The sequence below is a fragment of the Physella acuta genome, unplaced genomic scaffold (genome assembly GCF_028476545.2).
Source record: "Physella acuta isolate Inbredline_101_S28 unplaced genomic scaffold, ASM2847654v3 ptg000714l, whole genome shotgun sequence".
In the NCBI taxonomy this organism is placed as follows: Eukaryota; Metazoa; Mollusca; class Gastropoda; family Physidae; genus Physella; species Physella acuta.
The window spans coordinates 411,552-436,082 of NW_026732232.1; the positions used below are offsets into that span (position 1 = coordinate 411,552).

The 24,531-nt window shown below is 39.4% G+C and overlaps 1 protein-coding gene across 9 annotated transcripts in view; it reads left to right on the forward strand.

Moving 5' to 3' along the window:
• LOC131949769 (sarcolemmal membrane-associated protein) overlaps positions 1–24,531 on the forward strand; it is a 52,840-nt gene that overhangs the window by 23,643 nt on the left and 4,666 nt on the right. For 5 of the 9 annotated variants that reach the window (XM_059311709.1, XM_059311708.1, XM_059311707.1 and 2 more), the window contains 22 exons: positions 260–338; positions 1,075–1,170; positions 7,580–7,651; positions 7,904–7,981; positions 8,111–8,311; positions 10,334–10,444; positions 11,057–11,114; positions 11,245–11,304; positions 11,380–11,454; positions 11,554–11,595; positions 12,383–12,445; positions 12,650–12,712; positions 13,706–13,771; positions 16,492–16,554; positions 17,826–18,143; positions 18,279–18,341; positions 18,456–18,581; positions 18,710–18,772; positions 19,264–19,326; positions 20,272–20,334; positions 20,675–20,737; positions 21,418–21,507. In XM_059311709.1, coding sequence (XP_059167692.1) covers positions 260–338; positions 1,075–1,170; positions 7,580–7,651; positions 7,904–7,981; positions 8,111–8,311; positions 10,334–10,444; positions 11,057–11,114; positions 11,245–11,304; positions 11,380–11,454; positions 11,554–11,595; positions 12,383–12,445; positions 12,650–12,712; positions 13,706–13,771; positions 16,492–16,554; positions 17,826–18,143; positions 18,279–18,341; positions 18,456–18,581; positions 18,710–18,772; positions 19,264–19,326; positions 20,272–20,334; positions 20,675–20,737; positions 21,418–21,507 — 1,976 coding nt within the window. The remainder of the gene's footprint in view (positions 1–259; positions 339–1,074; positions 1,171–7,579; positions 7,652–7,903; positions 7,982–8,110; positions 8,312–10,333; positions 10,445–11,056; positions 11,115–11,244; positions 11,305–11,379; positions 11,455–11,553; positions 11,596–12,382; positions 12,446–12,649; positions 12,713–13,705; positions 13,772–16,491; positions 16,555–17,825; positions 18,144–18,278; positions 18,342–18,455; positions 18,582–18,709; positions 18,773–19,263; positions 19,327–20,271; positions 20,335–20,674; positions 20,738–21,417; positions 21,508–24,531) is intronic. The other 4 variants (XM_059311712.1, XM_059311710.1, XM_059311711.1 and 1 more) reach the window with 4 other exon arrangements.

The window sequence follows — 24,531 nt, forward strand, 5'->3', positions numbered from 1 at the left end:
AAAATGTATTGTTGTTATATTCCCACTTTAAATGTTATATGACACAGGCAAAATGTATTGTTGTTATATTCCCACTTTAAATGTTATATGACACAGACACAATGTATTGTTGTTATATTCCCACTTTAAATGTTATATGACACAGAAAAAATGTATTGTTGTTATATTCCCACTTTAAATGTTATATGACACAGGCAAAATGTATTGTTGTTATATTCCCACTTTAAATGTTATATGACACTTTGTTATTCTTCTCTAGCCCCTACTTGTCTGGGGAGAACCAGCCTGGAATATCTTTACAGACACAAGACTTGTACCAGCTGGCTCAATATTTACAGGTTAGTTTCTCATTTCTGTCTGCATGTCTGTCAGTACATTTGTCTGTCATTCTCTGTGTGCTTCTGTCTGTCTAGTACATTCGTCTGTCATTGTCTGTTTGCATCTGTCTGTCTAGTACATTCGTCTGTCATTGTCTGTTTGCATCTGTCTGTCTAGTACATTCGTCTGTCATTCTCTGTGTGCATCTGTCTGTCTAGTACATTCATCTGTCATTGTCTGTGTGCATCTGTCTGTCTAGTACATTCGTCTGTCATTCTCTGTGTGCATATGTCTGTCTAGTACATCTGTCTGTCTAGTACATCTGTCAGGCTAGTACATGTGTGTTTTCTCCATAAAAAGCCAATGAATTAGTAACTCTAATAGATAGCCCATCGAAAATGGGTGTATGGCATTCAAGCACTTGAGTCATTTTTGTATCACTATAACAATGATTTCATACGTGTCAATAAGAGTTTAGAGTTGAATGATGCATGTAATTGAACCAAAAAGCCAGCATCAATTGAGTTTCACTAAGCATTGACAGAGTACCAGGTACTCACATTTTTGTTGTTGATTTACTAGACAGCCAGACTAACAGTGTACATGGTGCAATTTTTCTTACCTAACATTTGACTAGTGCTATAAGCTACTGTTGATAAACTTTTCTTACCTTACAGTAGCTATTACTAATAGTTTGTTACATTAAGACAACTATTTACAACACAAATAACCACTTTCTTGAAAAAACCATTTTAGGAAGCTTTACATCGAGAGAAGATGTTGGAGCAAAAACTTTTAACCCTCCGACAACTGGTTCATAATACTCAGGAAGCATCAGAGAGTGGATGGCAGGTAGAGTAGCTCACCTTAGTTTTGTTTAGAGGGCTAGGGGTTCATGGGAGGTAGCATCAGAGAGTGGATGGCAGGTAGAGTAGCTCACCTTAGTTTTGTTTAGAGGGCTAGGGGTTCATGGGAGGTAGCATCAGAGAGTGGATGGCAGGTAGAGTAGCTCACCTTAGTTTTGTTTAGAGGGCTAGGGGTTCATGGGAGGTAGCATCAGAGAGTGGATGGCAGGTAGAGTAGCTCACCTTAGTTTTGTTTAGAGGGCTAGGGGTTCATGGGAGGTAGCATCAGAGAGTGGATGGCAGGTAGAGTAGCTCACCTTAGTTTTGTTTAGAGGGCTAAGGGTTCATGGGAGGTAGCATCAGAGAGTGGATGGCAGGTAGAGTAGCTCACCTTAGTTTTGTTTAGAGGGCTAGGGGTTCATGGGAGGTAGCATCAGAGAGTGGATGGCAGGTAGAGTAGCTCACCTTAGTTTTGTTTAGAGGGCTAGGGGTTCATGGCAGGTAGCATCAGAGAGTGGATGGCAGGTAGAGTAGCTCACCTTAGTTTTGTTTAGAGGGCTAGGGGTTCATGGGAGGTAGCATCAGAGAGTGGATGGCAGGTAGAGTAGCTCACCTTAGTTTTGTTTAGAGGGCTAGGGGTTCATGGCAGGTAGCATCAGAGAGTGGATGGCAGGTAGAGTAGCTCACCTTAGTTTTGTTTAGAGGGCTAGGGGTTCATGGGAGGTAGCATCAGAGAGTGGATGGCAGGTAGAGTAGCTCACCTTAGTTTTGTTTAGAGGGCTAGGGGTTCATGGGAGGTAGCATCAGAGAGTGGATGGCAGGTAGAGTAGCTCACCTTAGTTTTGTTTAGAGGGCTAGGGGTTCATGGGAGGTAGCATCAGAGAGTGGATGGCAGGTAGAGTAGCTCACCTTAGTTTTGTTTAGAGGGCTAGGGGTTCATGGGAGGTAACATCAGAGAGTGGATGGCAGGTAGAGTAGCTCACCTTAGTTTTGTTTAGAGGGCTAGGGGATCATGGGAGGTAGCATCAGAGAGTGGATGGCAGGTAGAGTAGCTCACCTTAGTTTTGTTTAGAGGGCTAGGGGTTCATGGGAGGTAGCATCAGAGAGTGGATGGCAGGTAAAGTAGCTCACCTTAGTTTTGTTTAGAGGGCTAGGGGTTCATGGGAGGTAGAGTAGCTCACCTTAGTTTTGTTTAGAGGCCTAGGGGTTCATGGGAGGTAGCATCAGAGAGTGGATGGCAGGTAGAGTAGCTCACCTTAGTTTTGTTTAGAGGGCTAAGGGTTCATGGGAGGTAACATCAGAGAGTGGATGGCAGGTAGAGTAGCTCACCTTAGTTTTGTTTAGAGGGCTAGGGGTTCATGGGAGGTAGAGTAGCTCACCTTAGTTTTGTTTAGAGGGCTAGGGGTTCATGGGAGGTAGCATCAGAGAGTGGATGGCAGGTAGAGTAGCTCACCTTAGTTTTGTTTAGAGGGCTAGGGGTTCATGGGAGGTAGCATCAGAGAGTGGATGGCAGGTAGAGTAGCTCACCTTAGTTTTGTTTAGAGGGCTAGGGGTTCATGGGAGGTAGCATCAGAGAGTGGATGGCAGGTAGAGTAGCTCACCTTAGTTTTGTTTAGAGGGCTAGGGGTTCATGGGAGGTAGCATCAGAGAGTGGATGGCAGGTAGAGTAGCTCACCTTAGTTTTGTTTAGAGGGCTAGGGGTTCATGGGAGGTAGCATCAGAGAGTGGATGGCAGGTAGAGTAGCTCACCTTAGTTTTGTTTAGAGGCCTAGGGGTTCATGGGAGGTAGCATCAGAGAGTGGATGGCAGGTAGAGTAGCTCACCTTAGTTTTGTTTAGAGGGCTAGGGGTTCATGGGAGGTAACATCAGTGAGTGGATGGCAGGTAGAGTAGCTCACCTTAGTTTTGTTTAGAGGGCTAGGGGTTCATGGGAGGTAGCATCAGAGAGTGGATGGCAGGTAGAGTAGCTCACCTTAGTTTTGTTTAGAGGGCTAGGGGTTCATGGGAGGTAGCATCAGAGAGTGGATGGCAGGTAGAGTAGCTCACCTTAGTTTTGTTTAGAGGGCTAGGGGTTCATGGGAGGTAACATCAGAGAGTGGATGGCAGGTAGAGTAGCTCACCTTAGTTTTGTTTAGAGGGCTAGGGGTTCATGGGAGGTAGAGTAGCTCACCTTAGTTTTGTTTAGAGGGCTAGGGGTTCATGGGAGGTAGCATCAGAGAGTGGATGGCAGGTAGAGTAGCTCACCTTAGTTTTGTTTAGAGGGCTAGGGGTTCATGGGAGGTAGCATCAGAGAGTGGATGGCAGGTAGAGTAGCTCACCTTAGTTTTGTTTAGAGGGCTAGGGGTTCATGGGAGGTAGCATCAGAGAGTGGATGGCAGGTAGAGTAGCTCACCTTAGTTTTGTTTAGAGGGCTAGGGGTTCATGGGAGGTAACATCAGAGAGTGGATGGCAGGTAGAGTAGCTCACCTTAGTTTTGTTTAGAGGGCTAGGGGTTCATGGGAGGTAGAGTAGCTCACCTTAGTTTTGTTTAGAGGGCTAGGGGTTCATGGGAGGTAGCATCAGAGAGTGGATGGCAGGTAGAGTAGCTCACCTTAGTTTTGTTTAGAGGGCTAGGGGTTCATGGGAGGTAGCATCAGAGAGTGGATGGCAGGTAGAGTAGCTCACCTTAGTTTTGTTTAGAGGGCTAGGGGTTCATGGGAGGTAGAGTAGCTCACCTTAGTTTTGTTTAGAGGGCTAGGGGTTCATGGGAGGTAGCATCAGAGAGTGGATGGCAGGTAGAGTAGCTCACCTTAGTTTTGTTTAGAGGGCTAGGGGTTCATGGGAGGTAGCATCAGAGAGTGGATGGCAGGTAGAGTAGCTCACCTTAGTTTTGTTTAGAGGGCTAGGGGTTCATGGGAGGTAGCATCAGAGAGTGGATGGCAGGTAGAGTAGCTCACCTTAGTTTTGTTTAGAGGGCTAGGGGTTCATGGGAGGTAGCATCAGAGAGTGGATGGCAGGTAGAGTAGCTCACCTTAGTTTTGTTTAGAGGGCTAGGGGTTCATGGGAGGTAACATCTGAGAGTGGATGGCAGGTAGAGTAGCTCACCTTAGTTTTGTTTAGAGGGCTAGGGGTTCATGGGAGGTAGCATCAGAGAGTGGATGGCAGGTAGAGTAGCTCACCTTAGTTTTGTTTAGAGGGCTAGGGGTTCATGGGAGGTAGCATCAGAGAGTGGATGGCAGGTAGAGTAGCTCACCTTAGTTTTGTTTAGAGGGCTAGGGGTTCATGGGAGGTAGCATCAGAGAGTGGATGGCAGGTAGAGTAGCTCACCTTAGTTTTGTTTAGAGGGCTAGGGGTTCATGGGAGGTAGCATCAGAGAGTGGATGGCAGGTAGAGTAGCTCACCTTAGTTTTGTTTAGAGGGCTAGGGGTTCATGGGAGGTAACATCAGAGAGTGGATGGCAGGTAGAGTAGCTCACCTTAGTTTTGTTTAGAGGGCTAGGGGTTCATGGGAGGTAGCATCAGAGAGTGGATGGCAGGTAGAGTAGCTCACCTTAGTTTTGTTTAGAGGGCTAGGGGTTCATGGGAGGTAACATCAGAGAGTGGATGGCAGGTAGAGTAGCTCACCTTAGTTTTGTTTAGAGGGCTAGGGGTTCATGGGAGGTAGCATCAGAGAGTGGATGGCAGGTAGAGTAGCTCACCTTAGTTTTGTTTAGAGGGCTAGGGGTTCATGGGAGGTAGCATCAGAGAGTGGATGGCAGGTAGAGTAGCTCACCTTAGTTTTGTTTAGAGGGCTAGGGGTTCATGGGAGGTAGCATCAGAGAGTGGATGGCAGGTAGAGTAGCTCACCTTAGTTTTGTTTAGAGGGCTAGGGGTTCATGGGAGGTAACATCAGAGAGTGGATGGCAGGTAGAGTAGCTCACCTTAGTTTTGTTTAGAGGGCTAGGGGTTCATGGGAGGTAACATCAGAGAGTGGATGGCAGGTAGAGTAGCTCACCTTAGTTTTGTTTAGAGGGCTAGGGGTTCATGGGAGGTAGAGTAGCTCACCTTAGTTTTGTTTAGAGGGCTAGGGGTTCATGGGAGGTAGCATCAGAGAGTGGATGGCAGGTAGAGTAGCTCACCTTAGTTTTGTTTAGAGGGCTAGGGGTTCATGGGAGGTAGCATCAGAGAGTGGATGGCAGGTAGAGTAGCTCACCTTAGTTTTGTTTAGAGGGCTAGGGGTTCATGGGAGGTAGCATCAGAGAGTGGATGGCAGGTAGAGTAGCTCACCTTAGTTTTGTTTAGAGGGCTAGGGGTTCATGGGAGGTAGCATCAGAGAGTGGATGGCAGGTAGAGTAGCTCACCTTAGTTTTGTTTAGAGGGCTAGGGGTTCATGGGAGGTAGCATCAGAGAGTGGATGGCAGGTAGAGTAGCTCACCTTAGTTTTGTTTAGAGGGCTAGGGGTTCATGGGAGGTAACATCTGAGAGTGGATGGCAGGTAGAGTAGCTCACCTTAGTTTTGTTTAGAGGGCTAGGGGTTCATGGGAGGTAGCATCAGAGAGTGGATGGCAGGTAGAGTAGCTCACCTTAGTTTTGTTTAGAGGGCTAGGGGTTCATGGGAGGTAGCATCAGAGAGTGGATGGCAGGTAGAGTAGCTCACCTTAGTTTTGTTTAGAGGGCTAGGGGTTCATGGGAGGTAGCATCAGAGAGTGGATGGCAGGTAGAGTAGCTCACCTTAGTTTTGTTTAGAGGGCTAGGGGTTCATGGGAGGTAGCATCAGAGAGTGGATGGCAGGTAGAGTAGCTCACCTTAGTTTTGTTTAGAGGGCTAGGGGTTCATGGGAGGTAACATCAGAGAGTGGATGGCAGGTAGAGTAGCTCACCTTAGTTTTGTTTAGAGGGCTAGGGGTTCATGGGAGGTAGCATCAGAGAGTGGATGGCAGGTAGAGTAGCTCACCTTAGTTTTGTTTAGAGGGCTAGGGGTTCATGGGAGGTAACATCAGAGAGTGGATGGCAGGTAGAGTAGCTCACCTTAGTTTTGTTTAGAGGGCTAGGGGTTCATGGGAGGTAGCATCAGAGAGTGGATGGCAGGTAGAGTAGCTCACCTTAGTTTTGTTTAGAGGGCTAGGGGTTCATGGGAGGTAGCATCAGAGAGTGGATGGCAGGTAGAGTAGCTCACCTTAGTTTTGTTTAGAGGGCTAGGGGTTCATGGGAGGTAGCATCAGAGAGTGGATGGCAGGTAGAGTAGCTCACCTTAGTTTTGTTTAGAGGGCTAGGGGTTCATGGGAGGTAGCATCAGAGAGTGGATGGCAGGTAGAGTAGCTCACCTTAGTTTTGTTTAGAGGGCTAGGGGTTCATGGGAGGTAACATCAGAGAGTGGATGGCAGGTAGAGTAGCTCACCTTAGTTTTGTTTAGAGGCCTAGGGGTTCATGGGAGGTAGCATCAGAGAGTGGATGGCAGGTAGAGTAGCTCACCTTAGTTTTGTTTAGAGGGCTAGGGGTTCATGGGAGGTAACATCAGAGAGTGGATGGCAGGTAGAGTAGCTCACCTTAGTTTTATTTAGAGGCCTAGGGGTTCATGGGAGGTAGCATCAGAGAGTGGGTGGCAGGTAGAGTAGCTCACCTTAGTTTTGTTTAGAGGGCTAGGGGTTCATGGGAGGTAACATCAGAGAGTGGATGGCAGGTAGAGTAGCTCACCTTAGTTTTGTTTAGAGGGCTAGGGGTTCATGGGAGGTAGCATCAGAGAGTGGATGGCAGGTAGAGTAGCTCACCTTAGTTTTGTTTAGAGGGCTAGGGGTTCATGGGAGGTAGCATCAGAGAGTGGATGGCAGGTAGAGTAGCTCACCTTAGTTTTGTTTAGAGGCCTAGGGGTTCATGGGAGGTAGCATCAGAGAGTGGATGGCAGGTAGAGTAGCTCACCTTAGTTTTGTTTAGAGGGCTTGGGGTTCATGGGAGGTAACATCAGAGAGTGGATGGCAGGTAGAGTAGCTCACCTTAGTTTTGTTTAGAGGGCTAGGGGTTCATGGGAGGTAGCATCAGAGAGTGGATGGCAGGTAGAGTAGCTCACCTTAGTTTTGTTTAGAGGGCTAGGGGTTCATGGGAGGTAACATCAGAGAGTGGATGGCAGGTAGAGTAGCTCACCTTAGTTTTGTTTAGAGGGCTAGGGGAGGTAATCACCAGCTGCACAGGTTCAGCCACTCCCTAGAGAGCAGGCATGCTGTATCAGCTGACACTGTAACAAGAAGCTCATGCCATTGTTTATGTAAGAAAGCCAGTGTTTACCTTAGAAGGTTATTTAGGACAATGTGCCACAATCTGCCATTGCTATTTCAAGCTAAGAAGGTATTGTCCTATCATTAAAAGACAGTTTTAGATTTCTATACTTGGGTACATAAAGATTTAAGTGCCCTGACTTGTGTTGCTTTCTAGACAAAAAATTATCTCTTTTTTTTTCCTCATACAAGGCACTGATAGATGAAGATAAGCTTCTATCAAGGCTAGAGATGTTAGAGAATCAACTACATATATATTCTAAAGTAGGTTCTTTAAAATATTTTTATATGTAAACTTTATGTTAAGGTGGAAAACATAATTCATAAAACATTAATTACACTTTCTGTTAACAGTATTTTTATTTTTTTAAACCAATACATATTACACATTTCTGCAAAAAGTATTTTCTTTGCATATTAAAAATCTTGCAAAAAAAATTCTTAACAAAATTCACAAATAACTCTGATACTTGTATGAACAATCTGTATTTTATTTCTTTAAATTTGAAATGTAAGAACCATAGTGAAGACACATTACGACAAGAACTACAGGCATTACAAGAAGACAAGAATAAATATGAAACTACTTCCAAAGTAAGTAATGCACCTTTCCAGATTTTTATTTTATTTTATTAAACAGGTAATGTAACTCGAGATTTAAAAAAAAATTCTTTATTAATTTAATTGGAATGATTGAAATGCTGTTCCATTGACATTTTCCAGGAATCTTTACGAAGAGTCCTACAAGAGAAGCTAGAAGCTGTGACAAAACTGTCTGACCTGGAGCAGTCACTGGGCAACATGAAAGAAGAATGTACCCACCTGAAGAGCATGTGTGAGTCCTCTCATGGGGAGCTCAGTCTGCTGGCGGAGAAGTACCAGGAGCAGCTCAAAGAAATTTCTGAGCTTCAAGAAAAGTTACAGGTAACTCTCCAGTCTCTGTCTGTTGTAAGAAAGTTACAGGTAACTCTCCATTCTCTGGCTGTTGTAAGAAAGTTACAGGTAACTCTCCATTCTCTGGCTGTTGTAAGAAAGTTACAGGTAACTCTCCATTCTCTGACTGTTGTAAGAAAGTTACAGGTAACTCTACATTCTCTGGTTGTTGTAAGAAAGTTACAGGTAACTCTCCATTCTCTGTCTGTTGTAAGAAAGTTACAGGTAACTCTCCATTCTCTGGCTGTTGTAAGAAAGTTACAGGTAACTCTCCATTCTCTGTCTGTTGTAAGAAAGTTACAAGTAACTCTCCATTCTCTGGCTGTTGTAAGAAAGTTACAGGTAACTCTCCATTCTCTGGCTGTTGTAAGAAAGTTACAGGTAACTTTCCATTCTCTTGTAAGAAAGTTACAGGTAACTCTCCATTCTCTGGCTGTTGTAAGAAAGTTACAGGTAACTTTCCATTCTCTTGTAAGAAAGTTACAGGTAACTCTACATTCTCTGTCTGTTGTAAGAAAGTTACAGGTAACTCTACACTCTCTGGCTGTTGTAAGAAAGTTACAGGTAACTTTCCATTCTCTTGTAAGAAAGTTACAGGTAACTCTACATTCTCTGTCTGTTGTAAGAAAGTTACAGGTAACTCTACACTCTCTGGCTGTTGTAAGAAAGTTACAGGTAACTTTCCATTCTCTTGTAAGAAAGTTACAGGTAACTCTCCATTCTCTGTCTGTTGTAAGAAAGTTACAGGTAACTCTCCATTCTCTGGCTGTTGTAAGAAAGTTACAGGTAACTCTCCATTCTCTGGCTGTTGTAAGAAAGTTACTGGTAACTCTCCATTCTATGGCTGCTGGCTGTTTGTAGCAGCCTATGCTAGTTAGCTGGTGGGTACATTATGTAACTTGTCGTCTTACATTTGTTCAGAATGTGCCCTATGTAACTTGTCGTCTTACCTTTGTTCAGAATGTGCCCTATGTAACTTGTCATCTTACCTTTGTTCAGAAAGTGCCCTATGTAACTTGTCGTCTTACCTTTGTTCAGAATGTGCCCTATGTAACTTGTCGTCTTACCTTTGTTCAGAATGTGCCCTATGTAACTTGTCGTCTTACCTTTGTTCAGAATGTGCCCTATATAACTTGTCGTCTTACCTTTATTCAGAATGTGCCCTATGTAACTTGTCGTCTTACCTTTGTTCAGAATGTGCCCTATATAACTTGTCGTCTTACCTTTATTCAGAATGTGCCCTATGTAACTTGTTGTCTTACCTTTGTTCAGAATGTGCCCTATGTAACTTGTCGTCTTACCTTTATTCAGAATGTGCCCTATGTAACTTGTCGTCTTACCTTTGTTCAGAATGTGCCCTATATAACTTGTCGTCTTACCTTTATTCAGAATGTGCCCTATGTAACTTGTCGTCTTACCTTTATTCAGAATGTGCCCTTTGTAACTTGTCGTCTTACCTTTGTTCAGAATGTGCCCTATATAACTTGTCGTCTTACCTTTATTCAGAATGTGCCCTATGTAACTTGTCGTCTTACCTTTATTCAGAATGTGCCCTATGTAACTTGTCGTCTTACCTTTGTTCAGAATGTGCCCTATATAACTTGTCGTCTTACCTTTATTCAGAATGTGCCCTATGTAACTTGTTGTCTTACCTTTGTTCAGAATGTGCCCTATGTAACTTGTCGTCTTACCTTTATTCAGAATGTGCCCTATGTAACTTGTCGTCTTACCTTTGTTCAGAATGTGCCCTATATAACTTGTCGTCTTACCTTTATTCAGAATGTGCCCTATGTAACTTGTCGTCTTACCTTTATTCAGAATGTGCCCTATGTAACTTGTCGTCTTACCTTTGTTCAGAATGTGCCCTATATAACTTGTCGTCTTACCTTTATTCAGAATGTGCCCTATGTAACTTGTCGTCTTACCTTTATTCAGAATGTGCCCTATGTAACTTGTCGTCTTACCTTTATTCAGAATGTGCCCTATGTAACTTGTCGTCTTACCCTTGTGCAGGAAGCAGAACAAAGCCACGCGTCAGAGCTTGAGAAGTCCAGGCTGGAAAAGGCTGAGCTGTCCCAGAAGCTGGAGGAGATGGTCCAGCAGGAAACATCTCTGTCTGCTAAAGTGAGGGAAAGCTGGTCCCATCCAACACACAGTGTAGATAGAGATAACATCCAACACACACAGTGTAGATAGAGATAACATCCCACACACACAACCATTGGAGATAGAGATAACATCCCACACACACAGTGTAGATAGAGATAACATCACACACACACAACCATTGTAGATAGAGATAACATCACACACACACAGTGTAGATAGAGATAACATCCAACACACACAGTGTAGATAGAGATAACATCACACACACAGTGTAGATAGAGATAACATCACACAGCACCATTGGAGATAGAGATAACATCCCACACACAGCACCATTGGAGATAGAGATAACATCCCACACACACAACCATTGTAGATAGAGATAACATCCCACACACAGCACCATTGGAGATAGAGATAACATCCCACACACACAACCATTGTAGATAGAGATAACATCCCACACACACAACCAATGTAGATAGAGATAACATCCCACACACACAACCATTGGAGATAGAGATAACATCCCACACACACAACCATTGTAGATAGAGATAACATCCCACACACACAACCATTTAAGATCTTTAACATACCAACTTACAATTCTCTTTGTATCTGCAGATTGAATCTTTAACAGCTGACAATGACTTCACCAAGGAGCAACTAGCATCAATGAAAGGTATTTTTTCCTTGTGTAGTTACTAGATCTTTGTTTTGATTCATCTGTTGATGCTTGTTGTAAATGTCAACAAATTGTTGGCTTTAACTCCATGTTATTTTGGACTGACTCTGTGTTTGTTTGTTGTCAGCAAAACTCGAGTCCATCAAGGAGTTCAATGAAGATGACCAAAAGTTGACAGAAAATAATGGTAAGTTTTTCTCTTGTCAACTTTTCTCTGAGCATCACTTGCATGTACAACTCATTGGCTCTGGTGCAATTTCAGGCTCCTCAACAGAAGTCATTCATATTATACCCCTGGCACCACCCAAAGAAGACGATGTTCCAGAAAATCTTGAAGGTAATAAGAAAGCTTATTATCTTTCTATTCAAGTTATTTTTGTTTGCTAGTTTGTCTGTTCTAGGTGTCTAACAAATATGTCTTTTTGAAATATTTCAGTAAAACTCAAAGATCTACAGAAGTTGATAGAAACTTATAAAAGTAAGTATGCTTGATTATTTTACAAATGTAGAGAAATAAAATAACATACAAGGTCAGAATTGATGAGCTGGGCTCGGTATTTGGGTCATTCTTAGAATTCAGCACTTGTATTTGGAACATAAAAGAAACAATGCCCAGCTATTTCTCCATCCACTTTGCTCTCATGAGAAGTTAAGTGCACCCTCAAAACAGCCAGCCACAATTACCCTTGTAAAATGACCCAGTCAAAAAAGCCCAACAATAGAGGACTCCCAAAGCACCTAGGACAAGGGCTTCCAACAAAAGGGGACACTACCCCCCCCCCCCCCCATCATCTGGTCCACGCAAAAAGACTACAAGCATATTGATGTTATATGTACTGTGTGGACATCTCCCCCACACCCTGTTTACATGCACCCAGTAAAGTTGACCACAGATCCCTTTTTAATGACGTCATAACTGGATGACAATGACTCTTAAATTTCAAAATATTTCATATACAAGATAAAATAATTTTTTATTATGACCAAGGGTCATACACGTTTTTTGTTGAAACATGTTGGCTTAGTTAAATCTGAAGTAAATTGATGTAGGGGTCCTACTGTGAACTAAAATAATGGGAGTCTATTAGCTGGGAGTTGTAATAATGGGGTCCATTTGTCACTGGTCCTAGACAGGGTGGGGCTTGATTAGACAGGGTTGGTTTGTCACTGGCCGTTTTGAGTATTTCATAATAATCAAAACTTGTGTTCTATAATTAAACCTAATTAACTTTGAGGTCAAGTATTTTTTTTCCATTCATTTGCAGGTAAAATTGAAACTTCTGACACAAAATTAGTAGAAAGCAACAACAGAATTGAACAGCTTCAAAGTAAGTCAGATTGTATAGATTAGAAGATTATTGTCAGTTTAAGCAGATTAATGTTATGTTGAAATATTTGGGTCAGTTCATATTGAATCAATTTTATAATTGGGATCATCTAATGTTAATCATTTCGTCATTTGGGTCAACCCATATTGAATCATTACTGTCTTTTGAATAACATGATACCCTTGTCTTTTCCATGATCTACAGAGGATCTTGAGGTTGCTGTGTCCAACTCTAAAGAATATCTCATTAAAATCTCCCATCTAGAAGGTGAGGTTTTTTCTTGCCTAGAGTCAGCTTATAATGTTAAGTTGCTTCAATGAGTTTGATTAAGCAGCTTGTTTTTTTTTCTGTTGATCAAAAAATACTTTGTTTATTTGTGCAATCACTTGTGTGTTTATTTTGTTTAAATAGAAGCATGATTTTTTTTCTTGTCGCAAACATTTATCAACACTTAGGCCGTATATCATGCACATTTTTATATGCAATTGTATAGCCATTTAGTAATAAATAAATTCTGAATCAGTAATAATGTTTTAATAAAGCAAAAAAAAAATTTTTAAGTTTCGGGAGGCAACTAATTTTTTTAAAAAGTGGCCTTTGTTTAAAAAAATGTAAAAGTAATCAATATATTTTATGCATAAATATGTAGATATATTTTTGGTTCTGGTGCTTATATTAGTGTTAGCAGTTAATTGCAGTTTTGTTATATTTCAAGCAAAAAAAAAAAACAGATACATTTTAAATGAAAGCGTAATAATGAGAAACAGATTGTATTTCAACTTGTAGCTTTCTCATGAAATGAATGAGTAATCTGTTATAAAACTTGAAGTGGCACCAGCTGATGTCCCAAGTTGGGGCTACTCACCCACCTTTTGATTTGCTTTGTGTATTGAATGTTCACCAAGCTGCCAGACAGGAACATTTTGGTGTTGTCCCTCACCCCATGTTTGAAGAAAAATTACATAACTGCAGCCACTGAGCACTATACATTTATTGTCACTTTTGGTCTTAGTGTGGGTTATTTTAAGTTGTTTTTGGTGTGAATTAGTTATTTTTGTGTGGGTTGTTTTGTGTGGTTTTAAGTTATTTCAATGAATTTTTTTGATGTGTGATTTAAGTTGTCTTAGTGTGGTTTATTTTGTGTGTTTTTGCTTTTGGTTTGTGTTCTCTTATTTGTAGCACTTGTAATCCTGTCAACCTAAACCATTTTGAACTGGCAGTGTTAAACTTTTGTCCCTATTGTTTCGTATGCACACACAGATAAGGTAAAGCTCTCGGATTTCCACATGAATGAAATGGTTGAGAATGCTCTACATAATTTAAAATGTAAGTTGAAAAACCAATTTTAAATTGGTTTTTAATGCAATTATTGTGTATAAAGTGTTTGCCTTTTTTTTTGTTTCCTACTAAAAGCAACAATTTGAAATCATTACCTAACCCTATTTTTTAGCTGTTTAATTACTTAAAGTTTACATGATCTTCTTTAGATGTAAACGTTATGTGAACTGCATGTTAGTTTCTTGTCTTGAAATTAGGGTGAAATACAGACACCTTGTCTCAGTCAGGGCTGTGCATGAAGTTAAATTTATCAATGGTTGCTATTGTTCATCTTTAATTACATCTAGATAAAAAAAATGTTGTTTGTTTACAAATTGTACATTGTGTAAGTGTGAAACAAGAAGTTGTAATCATTGTCTTTTTTCTATGTTGTGACTTAAATCTTGTCCTAGAGAGTATTTCTAGACACATTTAAATCTTGTCCTAGAGAGTATTTCTAGACACACTTAAATCTTGTCCCAGAGAGTATTTCTAGACACACTTAAATCTTGTCCCAGAGAGTATTTCTAGACACACTTAAATCTTGTCTTAGAGAGTATTTCTAGACACACTTAAATCTTGTCCCAGAGAGTATTTCTAGACACACTTAAATCTTGTCCCTGAGAGTATTTCTAGACACACTTAAATCTTGTCCCTGAGAGTATTTCTAGACACACCTAAATCTTGTCCTAGAGAGTATTTCTAGACACACTTAAATCTTGTCCCAGAGAGTAGTTCTAGACACATTTAAATCTTGTCCCTGAGAGTATTTCTAGACACACTTAAATCTTGTCCTAGAGAGTATTTCTAGACACACCTAAATCTTGTCCTAGAGAGTATTTCTAGACACACTTAAATCTTGTCCCAGAGAGTATTTCTAGACACACTTAAATCTTGTCCTAGAGAGTATTTCTAGACACACCTAAATCTTGTCCTAGAGAGTATTTCTAGACACACTTAAATCTTGTCCCAGAGAGTATTTCTAGACACACTTAAATCTTGTCCCAGAGAGTATTTCTAGACACACTTAAATCTTGTCCCAGAGAGTATTTCTAGACACACTTAAATCTTGTCTTAGAGAGTATTTCTAGACACACTTAAATCTTGTCCCAGAGAGTATTTCTAGACACACTTAAATCTTGTCCCTGAGAGTATTTCTAGACACACTTAAATCTTGTCCCTGAGAGTATTTCTAGACACACCTAAATCTTGTCCTAGAGAGTATTTCTAGACACACTTAAATCTTGTCCCAGAGAGTAGTTCTAGACACATTTAAATCTTGTCCCTGAGAGTATTTCTAGACACACTTAAATCTTGTCCTAGAGAGTATTTCTAGACACACCTAAACCTTGTCCCAGAGAGTATTTCTAGACACACTTAAATCTTGTCCCAGAGAGTATTTCTAGACACACTTAATCTTGTCCTAGAGAGTATTTCTAGACACACCTAAATCTTGTCCTAGAGAGTATTTCTAGACACACTTAAATCTTGTCCCAGAGAGTATTTCTAGACACACTTAAATCTTGTCTTAGAGAGTATTTCTAGACACACTTACATCTTGTCCCAGAGAGTAGTTCTAGACACATTTAAATCTTGTCCCTGAGAGTAGTTCTAGACACACTTAAATCTTGTCCCAGAGAGTATTTCTAGACACACCTAAATCTTGTCCTAGAGAGTATTTCTAGACACACTTAAATCTTGTCCCAGAGAGTATTTCTAGACACACTTAAATCTTGTCCTAGAGAGTATTTCTAGACACACCTAAATCTTGTCCTAGAGAGTATTTCTAGACACACTTAAATCTTGTCCCAGAGAGTATTTCTAGACACACTTAAATCTTGTCTTAGAGAGTATTTCTAGACACACTTAAATCTTGTCCCAGAGAGTAGTTCTAGGCATACTTAAATCTTGTCCCAGAGAGTATTTCTAGACACACTTAAATCTTGTCTTAGAGAGTATTTCTAGACACACTTAAATCTTGTCCCAGAGAGTAGTTCTAGACACATTTAAATCTTGTCCCTGAGAGTAGTTCTAGACACACTTAAATCTTGTCTTAGAGAGTATTTCTAGACACACTTAAATCTTGTCCCAGAGAGTAGTTCTAGACACATTTAAATCTTGTCCCAGAGAGTAGTTCTAGACACATTTAAATCTTGTCCCTGAGAGTAGTTCTAGACACATTTAAATCTTGTCCCTGAGAGTAGTTCTAGACACACTTAAATCTTGTCTTAGAGAGTAGTTCTAGACACACTTAAATCTTGTCCCTGAGAGTAGTTCTAGACACACCTAAATCTTGTCCCTGAGAGTATTTCTAGACACATTTAAATCTTGTCCCTGAGAGTATTTCTAGACACACTTAAATCTTGTCCCTGAGAGTATTTCTAGACACACTTAAATCTTGTCCCAGAGAGTAGTTCTAGACACACTTAAATCTTGTCCCTGAGAGTAGTTCTAGACACATTTAAATCTTGTCCCTGAGAGTAGTTCTAGACACACTTAAATCTTGTCCCATATATTATTTGTATACAAACTGTTTAACTTTGTCTCAGAGAGTATTTCTATACACATTTAAATATACTCAGCAAGCCAATATGTCATTATGAATATAGTTAGGCTATGAGACCATAATATTCCATTATGCTTGAAGCAAGTTGAAAAGTTAAGTAATCAATTAAACAAAAAATTGTTTATTAAGAAAAGTTTTAAAATTTCCCTTCTACCCCTTGTAGTGCAACTGAAGGAGTCAGCAAAGCAAAGTAACAGCAGCAATGATTGGATAGAAGCTATGAAAGGTAACTCATCTTTAATACGTTCTAGCACTTCTTGCCACTTTACCATGGAACAAGAGTGTAAACATTGAGAGTTGTATTGGGCTTTAGCTCTGTTTATAAACGAACACAGGTGTTGAGATCATTTGTTTGTAACTTGGTTTATTAGAACTCTTCAACTCCACTTGTTTTTGTTACAGTGATGGTTGATTAGAACTCTTCAACTCCACTTGTTTTTGTTACAGTGATGGTTGATTAGAACTCTTCAACTCCACTTGTTTTTGTTACAGTGATGGTTGATTAGAACTCTTCAACTCCACTTGTTTTTGTTACAGTGATGGTTGATTAGAACTCTTCAACTCCACTTGTTTTTGTTACAGTGATGGTTGATTAGAACTCTTCAACTCCACTTGTTTTTGTTACAGTGATGGTTGATTAGAACTCTTCAACTCCACTTGTTTTTGTTACAGTGATGGTTTATTAGAACTCTTCAACTCCACTTGTTTTTGTTACCGTGATGGTTGATTAGAACTCTTCAACTCCACTTGTTTTTGTTACAGTGATGGTTGATTAGAACTCTTCAACTCCACTTGTTTTTGTTACAGTGATGGTTGATTAGAACTCTTCAACTCCACTTGTTTTTGTTACAGTGATGGTTGATTAGAACTCTTCAACTCCACTTGTTTTTGTTACAGTGATGGTTGATTAGAACTCTTCAACTCCACTTGTTTTTGTTACAGTGATGGTTGATTAGAACTCTTCAACTCCACTTGTTTTTGTTACAGTGATGGTTGATTAGAACTCTTCAACTCCATTTGTTTTTGTTACAGTGATGGTTGATTAGAACTCTTCAACTCCACTTGTTTTTGTTACAGTGATGGTTTATTAGAACTCTTCAACTCCACTTGTTTTTGTTACAGTGATGGTTGATTAGAACTCTTCAACTCCACTTGTTTTTGTTACAGTGATGGTTGATTAGAACTCTTCAACTCCACTTGTTTTTGTTACAGTGATGGTTGATTAGAACTCTTCAACTCCACTTGTTTTTGTTACAGTGATGGTTGATTAGAACTCTTCAACTCCACTTGTTTTTGTTACAGTGATGGTTGATTAGAACTCTTCAACTCCACTTGTTTTTGTTACAGTGATAGTTGATTAGAACTCTTCAACTCCACTTGTTTTTGTTACAGTGATGGTTGATTAGAACTCTTCAACTCCACTTGTTTTTGTTACAGTGATGGTTGATTAGAACTCCAGCTGTTTTTGTTACAGTGTTGGTATTTTTTTGTCTCCAGACCATATCCACCTGATGGAGAAGGAACTAACCCTCCACACACCAGTCAACTCTGTGGTCAACTCAACTGAAAGCTTGGATGAAATGACCAGCCAGGCTGACTCCTCAATACTCTCCTCCCCTCCCCCACCCTCCTCTAGAGCCAGTTTGTCCAACACAACACTAGTAGGCAGCCCCCCGGACCTCCTGCATGACACTGTGGTCAATGGCAGTAAAGAGGACGGTCAAGAACAAGATGCAGACACAACAGTTATGGAGGTGGTCAAGGCCCCCAGTAACAATGGTTTAACTAATCTTGATGATGATGAAGATTTAAAAGGTGTGTTATCTCCCTTAAGTTAACAATTTTTTTTTTCCCATTAATGACATTGCCTGGATTCCAAGTGTTGCCCTTGAAGCTGGTTGTCTCCCCTCTGTTTAGCTATTGAATGAACTGATCTTTTCTTTCCTACAGCATTACTAGAAGAAGCCAGACAAGCACAAGAAAAGGCTGTAATAGAACTCAGGAAATATAAAGGTACTTGCTGGCCTTTGCTAATCTTACCTGCTTCAGCTAGTCAATTGAACTGAATGAATAAGTGCTTAACTCCTTCTTTTCTAAATATTTTGGTGATCTCTCTTGTCTGTCTAGCTGAAGCCAGCGACTCTGAATTGAAGCTAAAGAAATCATCAGATGAAGTGTTTAGTCTGAGAACCCAGCTAGTCGATGCCCAGCAGCAAGCCAAGGAAAAGTCTGATCTGGTCAAAGATTTACAAGGTAAACTCAATCAGCCATCTTGATCCTCATGTTAAACATTCTTTGGTTCATGAAAAGGTAAAAACTGATTTATTAATAGGAATAATTATGCTGATTAGTCTCATAAAATGTAATTAAAATAATTCCAGAGCAAGTAAAGAAAGCGGAATCTTTCACTCAGGATGTCAAACAACAGATCTTGGACTTGAGAGGTACATTTTCTAGTCTGTTGGTGTGGGCCTCTGTGTACATTTTTCAACATTGTTAATCACACACTTAAGGCCTCATTGGTTACATTGCATGATGGCCACACGTCTCATGTAAGGCCTAGCCATGAGCTGCATGAATTACACACAGACATCATATTCACTGCTTAGTTTTCACTTCCAGCATGTCAACGCATGCTAATCATTCACTGTAACATCTAAAACATTTTTATTCGTAGTTCATTATCAAAGTTAATTCTATGATGATAAAATTCTGATGGTTTAGATGCAAGTCAGATGGCCGTACAATTTGGTTAATGGTGTTAAAAAAAATTTGACTCTTCTACCTGTGCATGTACACAAGGTGCTAGAAGCTAATGACATAATTCTTACTTTCATATTTACCATTGACATTTTGTGTACACATTATATAAGATAGTGAGAGTTTGACGTGTACACATGGTAAGTTACTGACATGACATGATATGTTTTATCAGATCGGATAATTGAGGAGCAGGACAATGCCAGGACAAATCAAGAATCAATTTTACATCTCCACCGTGAGTTCCAGCTCACCTGCTTGTGTTGGGCTGCTGCTTTATAGACTGCTACAGGCTGGCATCATTCTTAGGGAACCTTTTAAACCACTCTCTGGAGGCTTAGTGCTTTGTTCTCTTCATGATAGCCAGTCTGTTGTCTCTTTTTTCTGGTGTTGGATTACGCTTTCTTCTAAGGAAACTGATCATGATAAGCTTTTTGGTTTAACACCTGCTTGCTAACCTTAGCCCTTATGGAACTTATGCTTAGCTAGCATGCCACACGACAAGCCGTCAGTCAGTTTAAAATGCTGTCACTTCAGACTGTTTGAATGCAGTAATTGTTTTAAATATAAATACAATTAATTAAGCCAGTAAAAATTTACTAAGAATATTAAACTTGACAATGTAACATTAACATCTCAATTTGCTTGATTAAAAAATGCTTAGTTCTTTTCTTTTCCAGGCAGTGCTATACATTTAGGTAGTCACAAACTATTTAGTGCATTAGGTTAGATTAGTATTGACAAATATAGAGATGATTATTAGAGACCTAGTCCCTTATGATTGATTTCAAGGGGTTAAAAGAAACTTTTTACTTGCTTAATAATTAGTAAAAAGAATCTTGTGCTTTTGCTAGATCTAACAAAAAATACGAAAAATAATTTTTTAATTTTTTTTATGTTTAGAATGTTATAAAATTATTTTTTATTTGTGGGCTATTGTCACATAAAATACAGTAAAATCTTCATTAGAAAAAAAAAATTGAAATAATTTCGATCTAAACAATCCACGTTTAACACTTTATTAATCTTTAATTGTCAATGTTAATTCCATCCACCTCTAATTTTAATGATGGCATTAGAAGTTGCATTGAAAGGCAAGTGGTTTAATGTGGACATCAAAGTACTAATGAAATGTTTTTGTTGTTGAGATTAGTTTGGTTAAAATGAAATGATTCTTCAACAGAGCAACTGGACAATGAGAGAAGCAAGACAAAAAGTTTGGAGAAAGAACTTGAGGAGGCCAAAAGTAAGATTTTTTGTTGTTTTTTTCTCTGCGGCAAAAAATGTAATCATTTAAAATAATGAGGAAAAAAGGCTCAGTTCTTATTTTTAGAGTTCCATGTAACATAATCATTCCTTGATTTCATATCTTACATCTTTCTGTTCTCTTTTATGAAAGATTTAATTAATTATTTTTATTAATCTTTTCAATTTCTGTTGTTTATTAGTAGTTTTAATGAATTAGTGCTTGCAAGAAAGTTAAACTTTATCTCCTGAAGAAGTTATAATGTGTATTAATTATTCATGGATTATTTGTTGATTTTTTTTTCTTGAGCTTAACATTTTTATCATAACATTTACTTCAGTGCAACTGGCAACCTCTCAACAGAATGCTAAACAAAACCACAATGAAACGGAGCATTTAAAAGGTAATAACTACACTCAAGTATTGCATGTAATTGAAATAACTTTTTTAACAGGTTATAATTGTCACAAAATGTGTATTTATATTAATAAAATACTAAGCATCTATCTTTCATGAAATGTAGACCTTAAGATAGTAAACACCTCACATGTACAAAATAACATTGAAAATGAAGTTTGCTGAGGCAGTTGTTTCCCTTTTATTAACCTCCACTGTTGCTTGCATGCATTTTTATCCTTCAATTCATTTTTCAAACTAAATGTGTTTCTTTGGTTGTTTTTTTTTAATATCCTTTTTTAAATGTTTTTTTTTTTTTGCTTGTTATTTAGTAGTAGTATTAAAAATAATCTTCTTTTTAAAAAATTGCATTTTAACACCTGTTAGATACACTGAGCTGTTTTTGTTTTTTAACTAAGTCTTCATTACTTTAGCTTTTTAATCTTTGTTGCTTTTGTTCTTTTACAATTATTCAAGGCATGAATGTTTTCCATTTTGTGCACTTTCTAAGTTACATTTTTTTATGATTGGTTGGTTGTTGCAAAGTTGACCAGTTGCTGCTAGCAACTGTTTGTGTTAGCTTTTCTTTCCTGCATCTCCTGGCATGGCTTGTTTGGTGCCTTGATGTTGTCGCATGGAGATTCTCATTCCAACTTATTTCAACAAGGGTTTGTCCTTTTTATTCAGACAAGTTGAAGCACTTGCAAGAAGAATTGGATTGTGAGAAAAATCGCAGGGACTCACCAAGGCATGGTGGTCTAACAGCTAAGAGTAAAGGTAAAGCAACAGCGAGTCCATGTCCAGTCTATGAACAGTGTTGAATGCCCGTTTCAATACTTGCCCTAATTGATTTTTAATTGTGTTCTTAATGTGCTGCAGTTTTGAAGCAAATTTGATTTTAATCTCAGTAGAGAAAAAAAACAACCCTTAGTGAAGGTTTGTCAGAAAATCTGCTTCTAACACTTTCAGCTACTGAAATCAATTGTGTGCTACAGTTCTGTTTTTCTATTATTATTTAGTCTGGGAAATTTGTTTTTTTTTCATTTGGTGGATTTGTATTTCTTATATGTCCTTACAATATTTGACACCTATGTGGGGAACATTTAAAAAGTTCTCTTTCATGTGGCAACATTTCAAATTGACTGTTAGTTAATTTTTAATTGAAGTAGATTTAATTTGACATGGTTGTTGTGGGGGATTCTTTCTCTATTATTACTTTCCTTCTTAAATAAGAATAAATTAGCCGTCTCCACACATGTAGCCTACATCTGCTATGAGGACGAGATTTTACGCAATTCCGTGCATACTAATAAAAACTCAAAGATCAGCTTTGGTACACAACATTTAATTATTATACTTATGATGATGGTATATAATGGTATTAACGTCACTACACAATATACTTGTTGCCTACACCTACAGTTCAATGTTCTCTACAACTATTGTCACTACACTACTGTTTTCTGACCCTATGTCTACGTCCTTTCTCTTCAAAGGCTCAACCCACAACTGCTAGCCTCTTTAGTAATCTCTACCAGTCTAGTCTTATTTATATCTATCTACTATATGACAATGGTAATAATTGGCACTGTAAATGTGTACACTGATCTATGTTGCAAATGTATAAGTACTGCTCAGGGATGTGACTTTTCCGAATTTTAGCGGAAATCAGATTTTTCCGTTTCAGTTGCGATTTTCCTCCGCTGATTTAATTTTCGCCGAATTTTTCCGCCGAGTTCCAATTTTTGTCGATTTTTTACGAAGTTTTAAAAATTCGAAAAAAAAAACGGAAATGTCTTACTTCTACGGAAAGAGCCGACTTGCTCATTCCACTTATTCGTATTTAAATCGACAATTACTGTACTTAGGTCAAACGGACACTCGAATATGCGCATTTCTTTTCGATTGGTCGATTGCGCTAGGTCTGACGGTGCTAGATCAAGATTAAATGTAGATTAAGAATAAGATTCGGAATTTCGGCGAAATTTTCAAAGCACACGGGAAAAGGTAATCTATAATAATAGTTTCGCTGTCTGTCAAGAACGCTCTGTCTGACAAGAACGCTCTAGAGAAAACACAAGCAAAATAAAAACATGCACAGTAATTCGAAAAACGAAATATGACGTCGACACATTTAGCGTAGAGTAGAACATAATCTCAAACCAGAGAGTGCACACAGTAATATGACGTCATTGATTATCGCGTAAACATTGAAAAAAAGGAAATGTTGTCTAATCTAAATGGTTTGCGTGAAGAGTTTCTTGCATACAATTCTTCGGGTAGGGGCGAAGCCCCACCCCCCGCGTAAGAACGTCTGAGCCCCCCCCCCCCCCCCCTCCCCAACTCAAAAGAAATTTCCTCATCGATACTCTATAATAAAATTACAGCCTAATTAATGTGTCTAATCTAAAAAGTGGTTTTCTTGCAATGGGAAGGTAGACATGTTTTTTTTGGGGGGGTTGGGGGGGGGAGGGGTGGAGGGGTGGGGGGGGGGGTGGTGTGTGGGGGGGGTGGGGGGTGGTGTGTGGGGGGGGTGGGTTGGTTTCAGTGTTTCTTTCAGACTTTTTCCTCCCCGGAGAGGGGTGGGGGTACTTGAAATTTTCGGGGGCGGGGGTAGAATATTCTGGGAGGGGGCGGACACTGGAAAAAGTATATAATTATATTTCGTTGAATGGGACGGTAGACATGTTTTTTTTGGGGGGGGTGGGGGGTGGGGGGGCGGTGTGTGGAGGGGGTGGTGTGTGGGGGTGAGGGGTTGGGGTGGGGGTGGTGTGTGGTGGGGGGTGGGGGTGGTGTGTGGGGGTGGGGGGTGGGGTGGGGGTGGTGTGTGGGGGTGGGTTGGTTTTAGTTTAGAGAAAAGAGACAGCACTATCAGCCTAGCGCCCGTTGTACCCTTCCTCAACGGGCCATTTATCTAGTCTAAAATAATGCAGTTATTCAAATGAAACTTACATCTCTTAAGCCTGCTAATCTAGCTATCGATATAGCCTAATTTACTTATCGGTATTTTAACCCGCCTAAATCTAGAGTTTCTCTCTGATTTTATTTTATTTCGCAATCTCAAATGAATATTGAAATCCTTGCAAAAGGTGACTATGAGGACTAGACTATTTTTAATAAGGGGTCTTCCATTAATAACGTCACACTGGTAAGATAGTGTAACGTCATATTTTTGTATTTTAAAAAAAGTAATGTTAGAAACAACTGCATTTTAGCCGCTATTAGAAAACTGTTGTAAAATATTGTAATAGAAATTGAATAAAATACCCTATGTTGGTTGACCTCAGTCAATATTTTAGAAAAAATCGATGTTTAAAAAAAAAATTTCGAGGAGGGGGGAGCATTTGTTGGCTGAGGTGTGACGTCATTATAGGGTGGGGGGAGTCTGGCTTTTGTAGGAGAGAGGGGAGGTAAATATCGTCAAAAAAAAACGTGGATGACTCCTAACAATTTACAGCTATTCCAAAATACATAAATATCGATGTGGCTTGGCTATCATAATGATTAACTTTGGTTCACACGTCAGACCCTTTCTAATTTTAGCTAACCTGGTCCATTGCATTTTTGCATCATATGAACCTAAAACTCAACTTGTAACTAATCTTAATCTAGGATCTTTACAGTTGAAGACAAATATTTTTACCAATCCAATCTTTAAAAGAATGGCATTAGGTCCCCTATTTAAAAATTGAAAACAGGAGTACATCTAGAATCTACACTAGATTAGTACAGTTTAAATTAGCTTAATGGTAAAATAAAACTTAATTGCTACTTTAGTTACATTGTAATTTTTATAAGGTA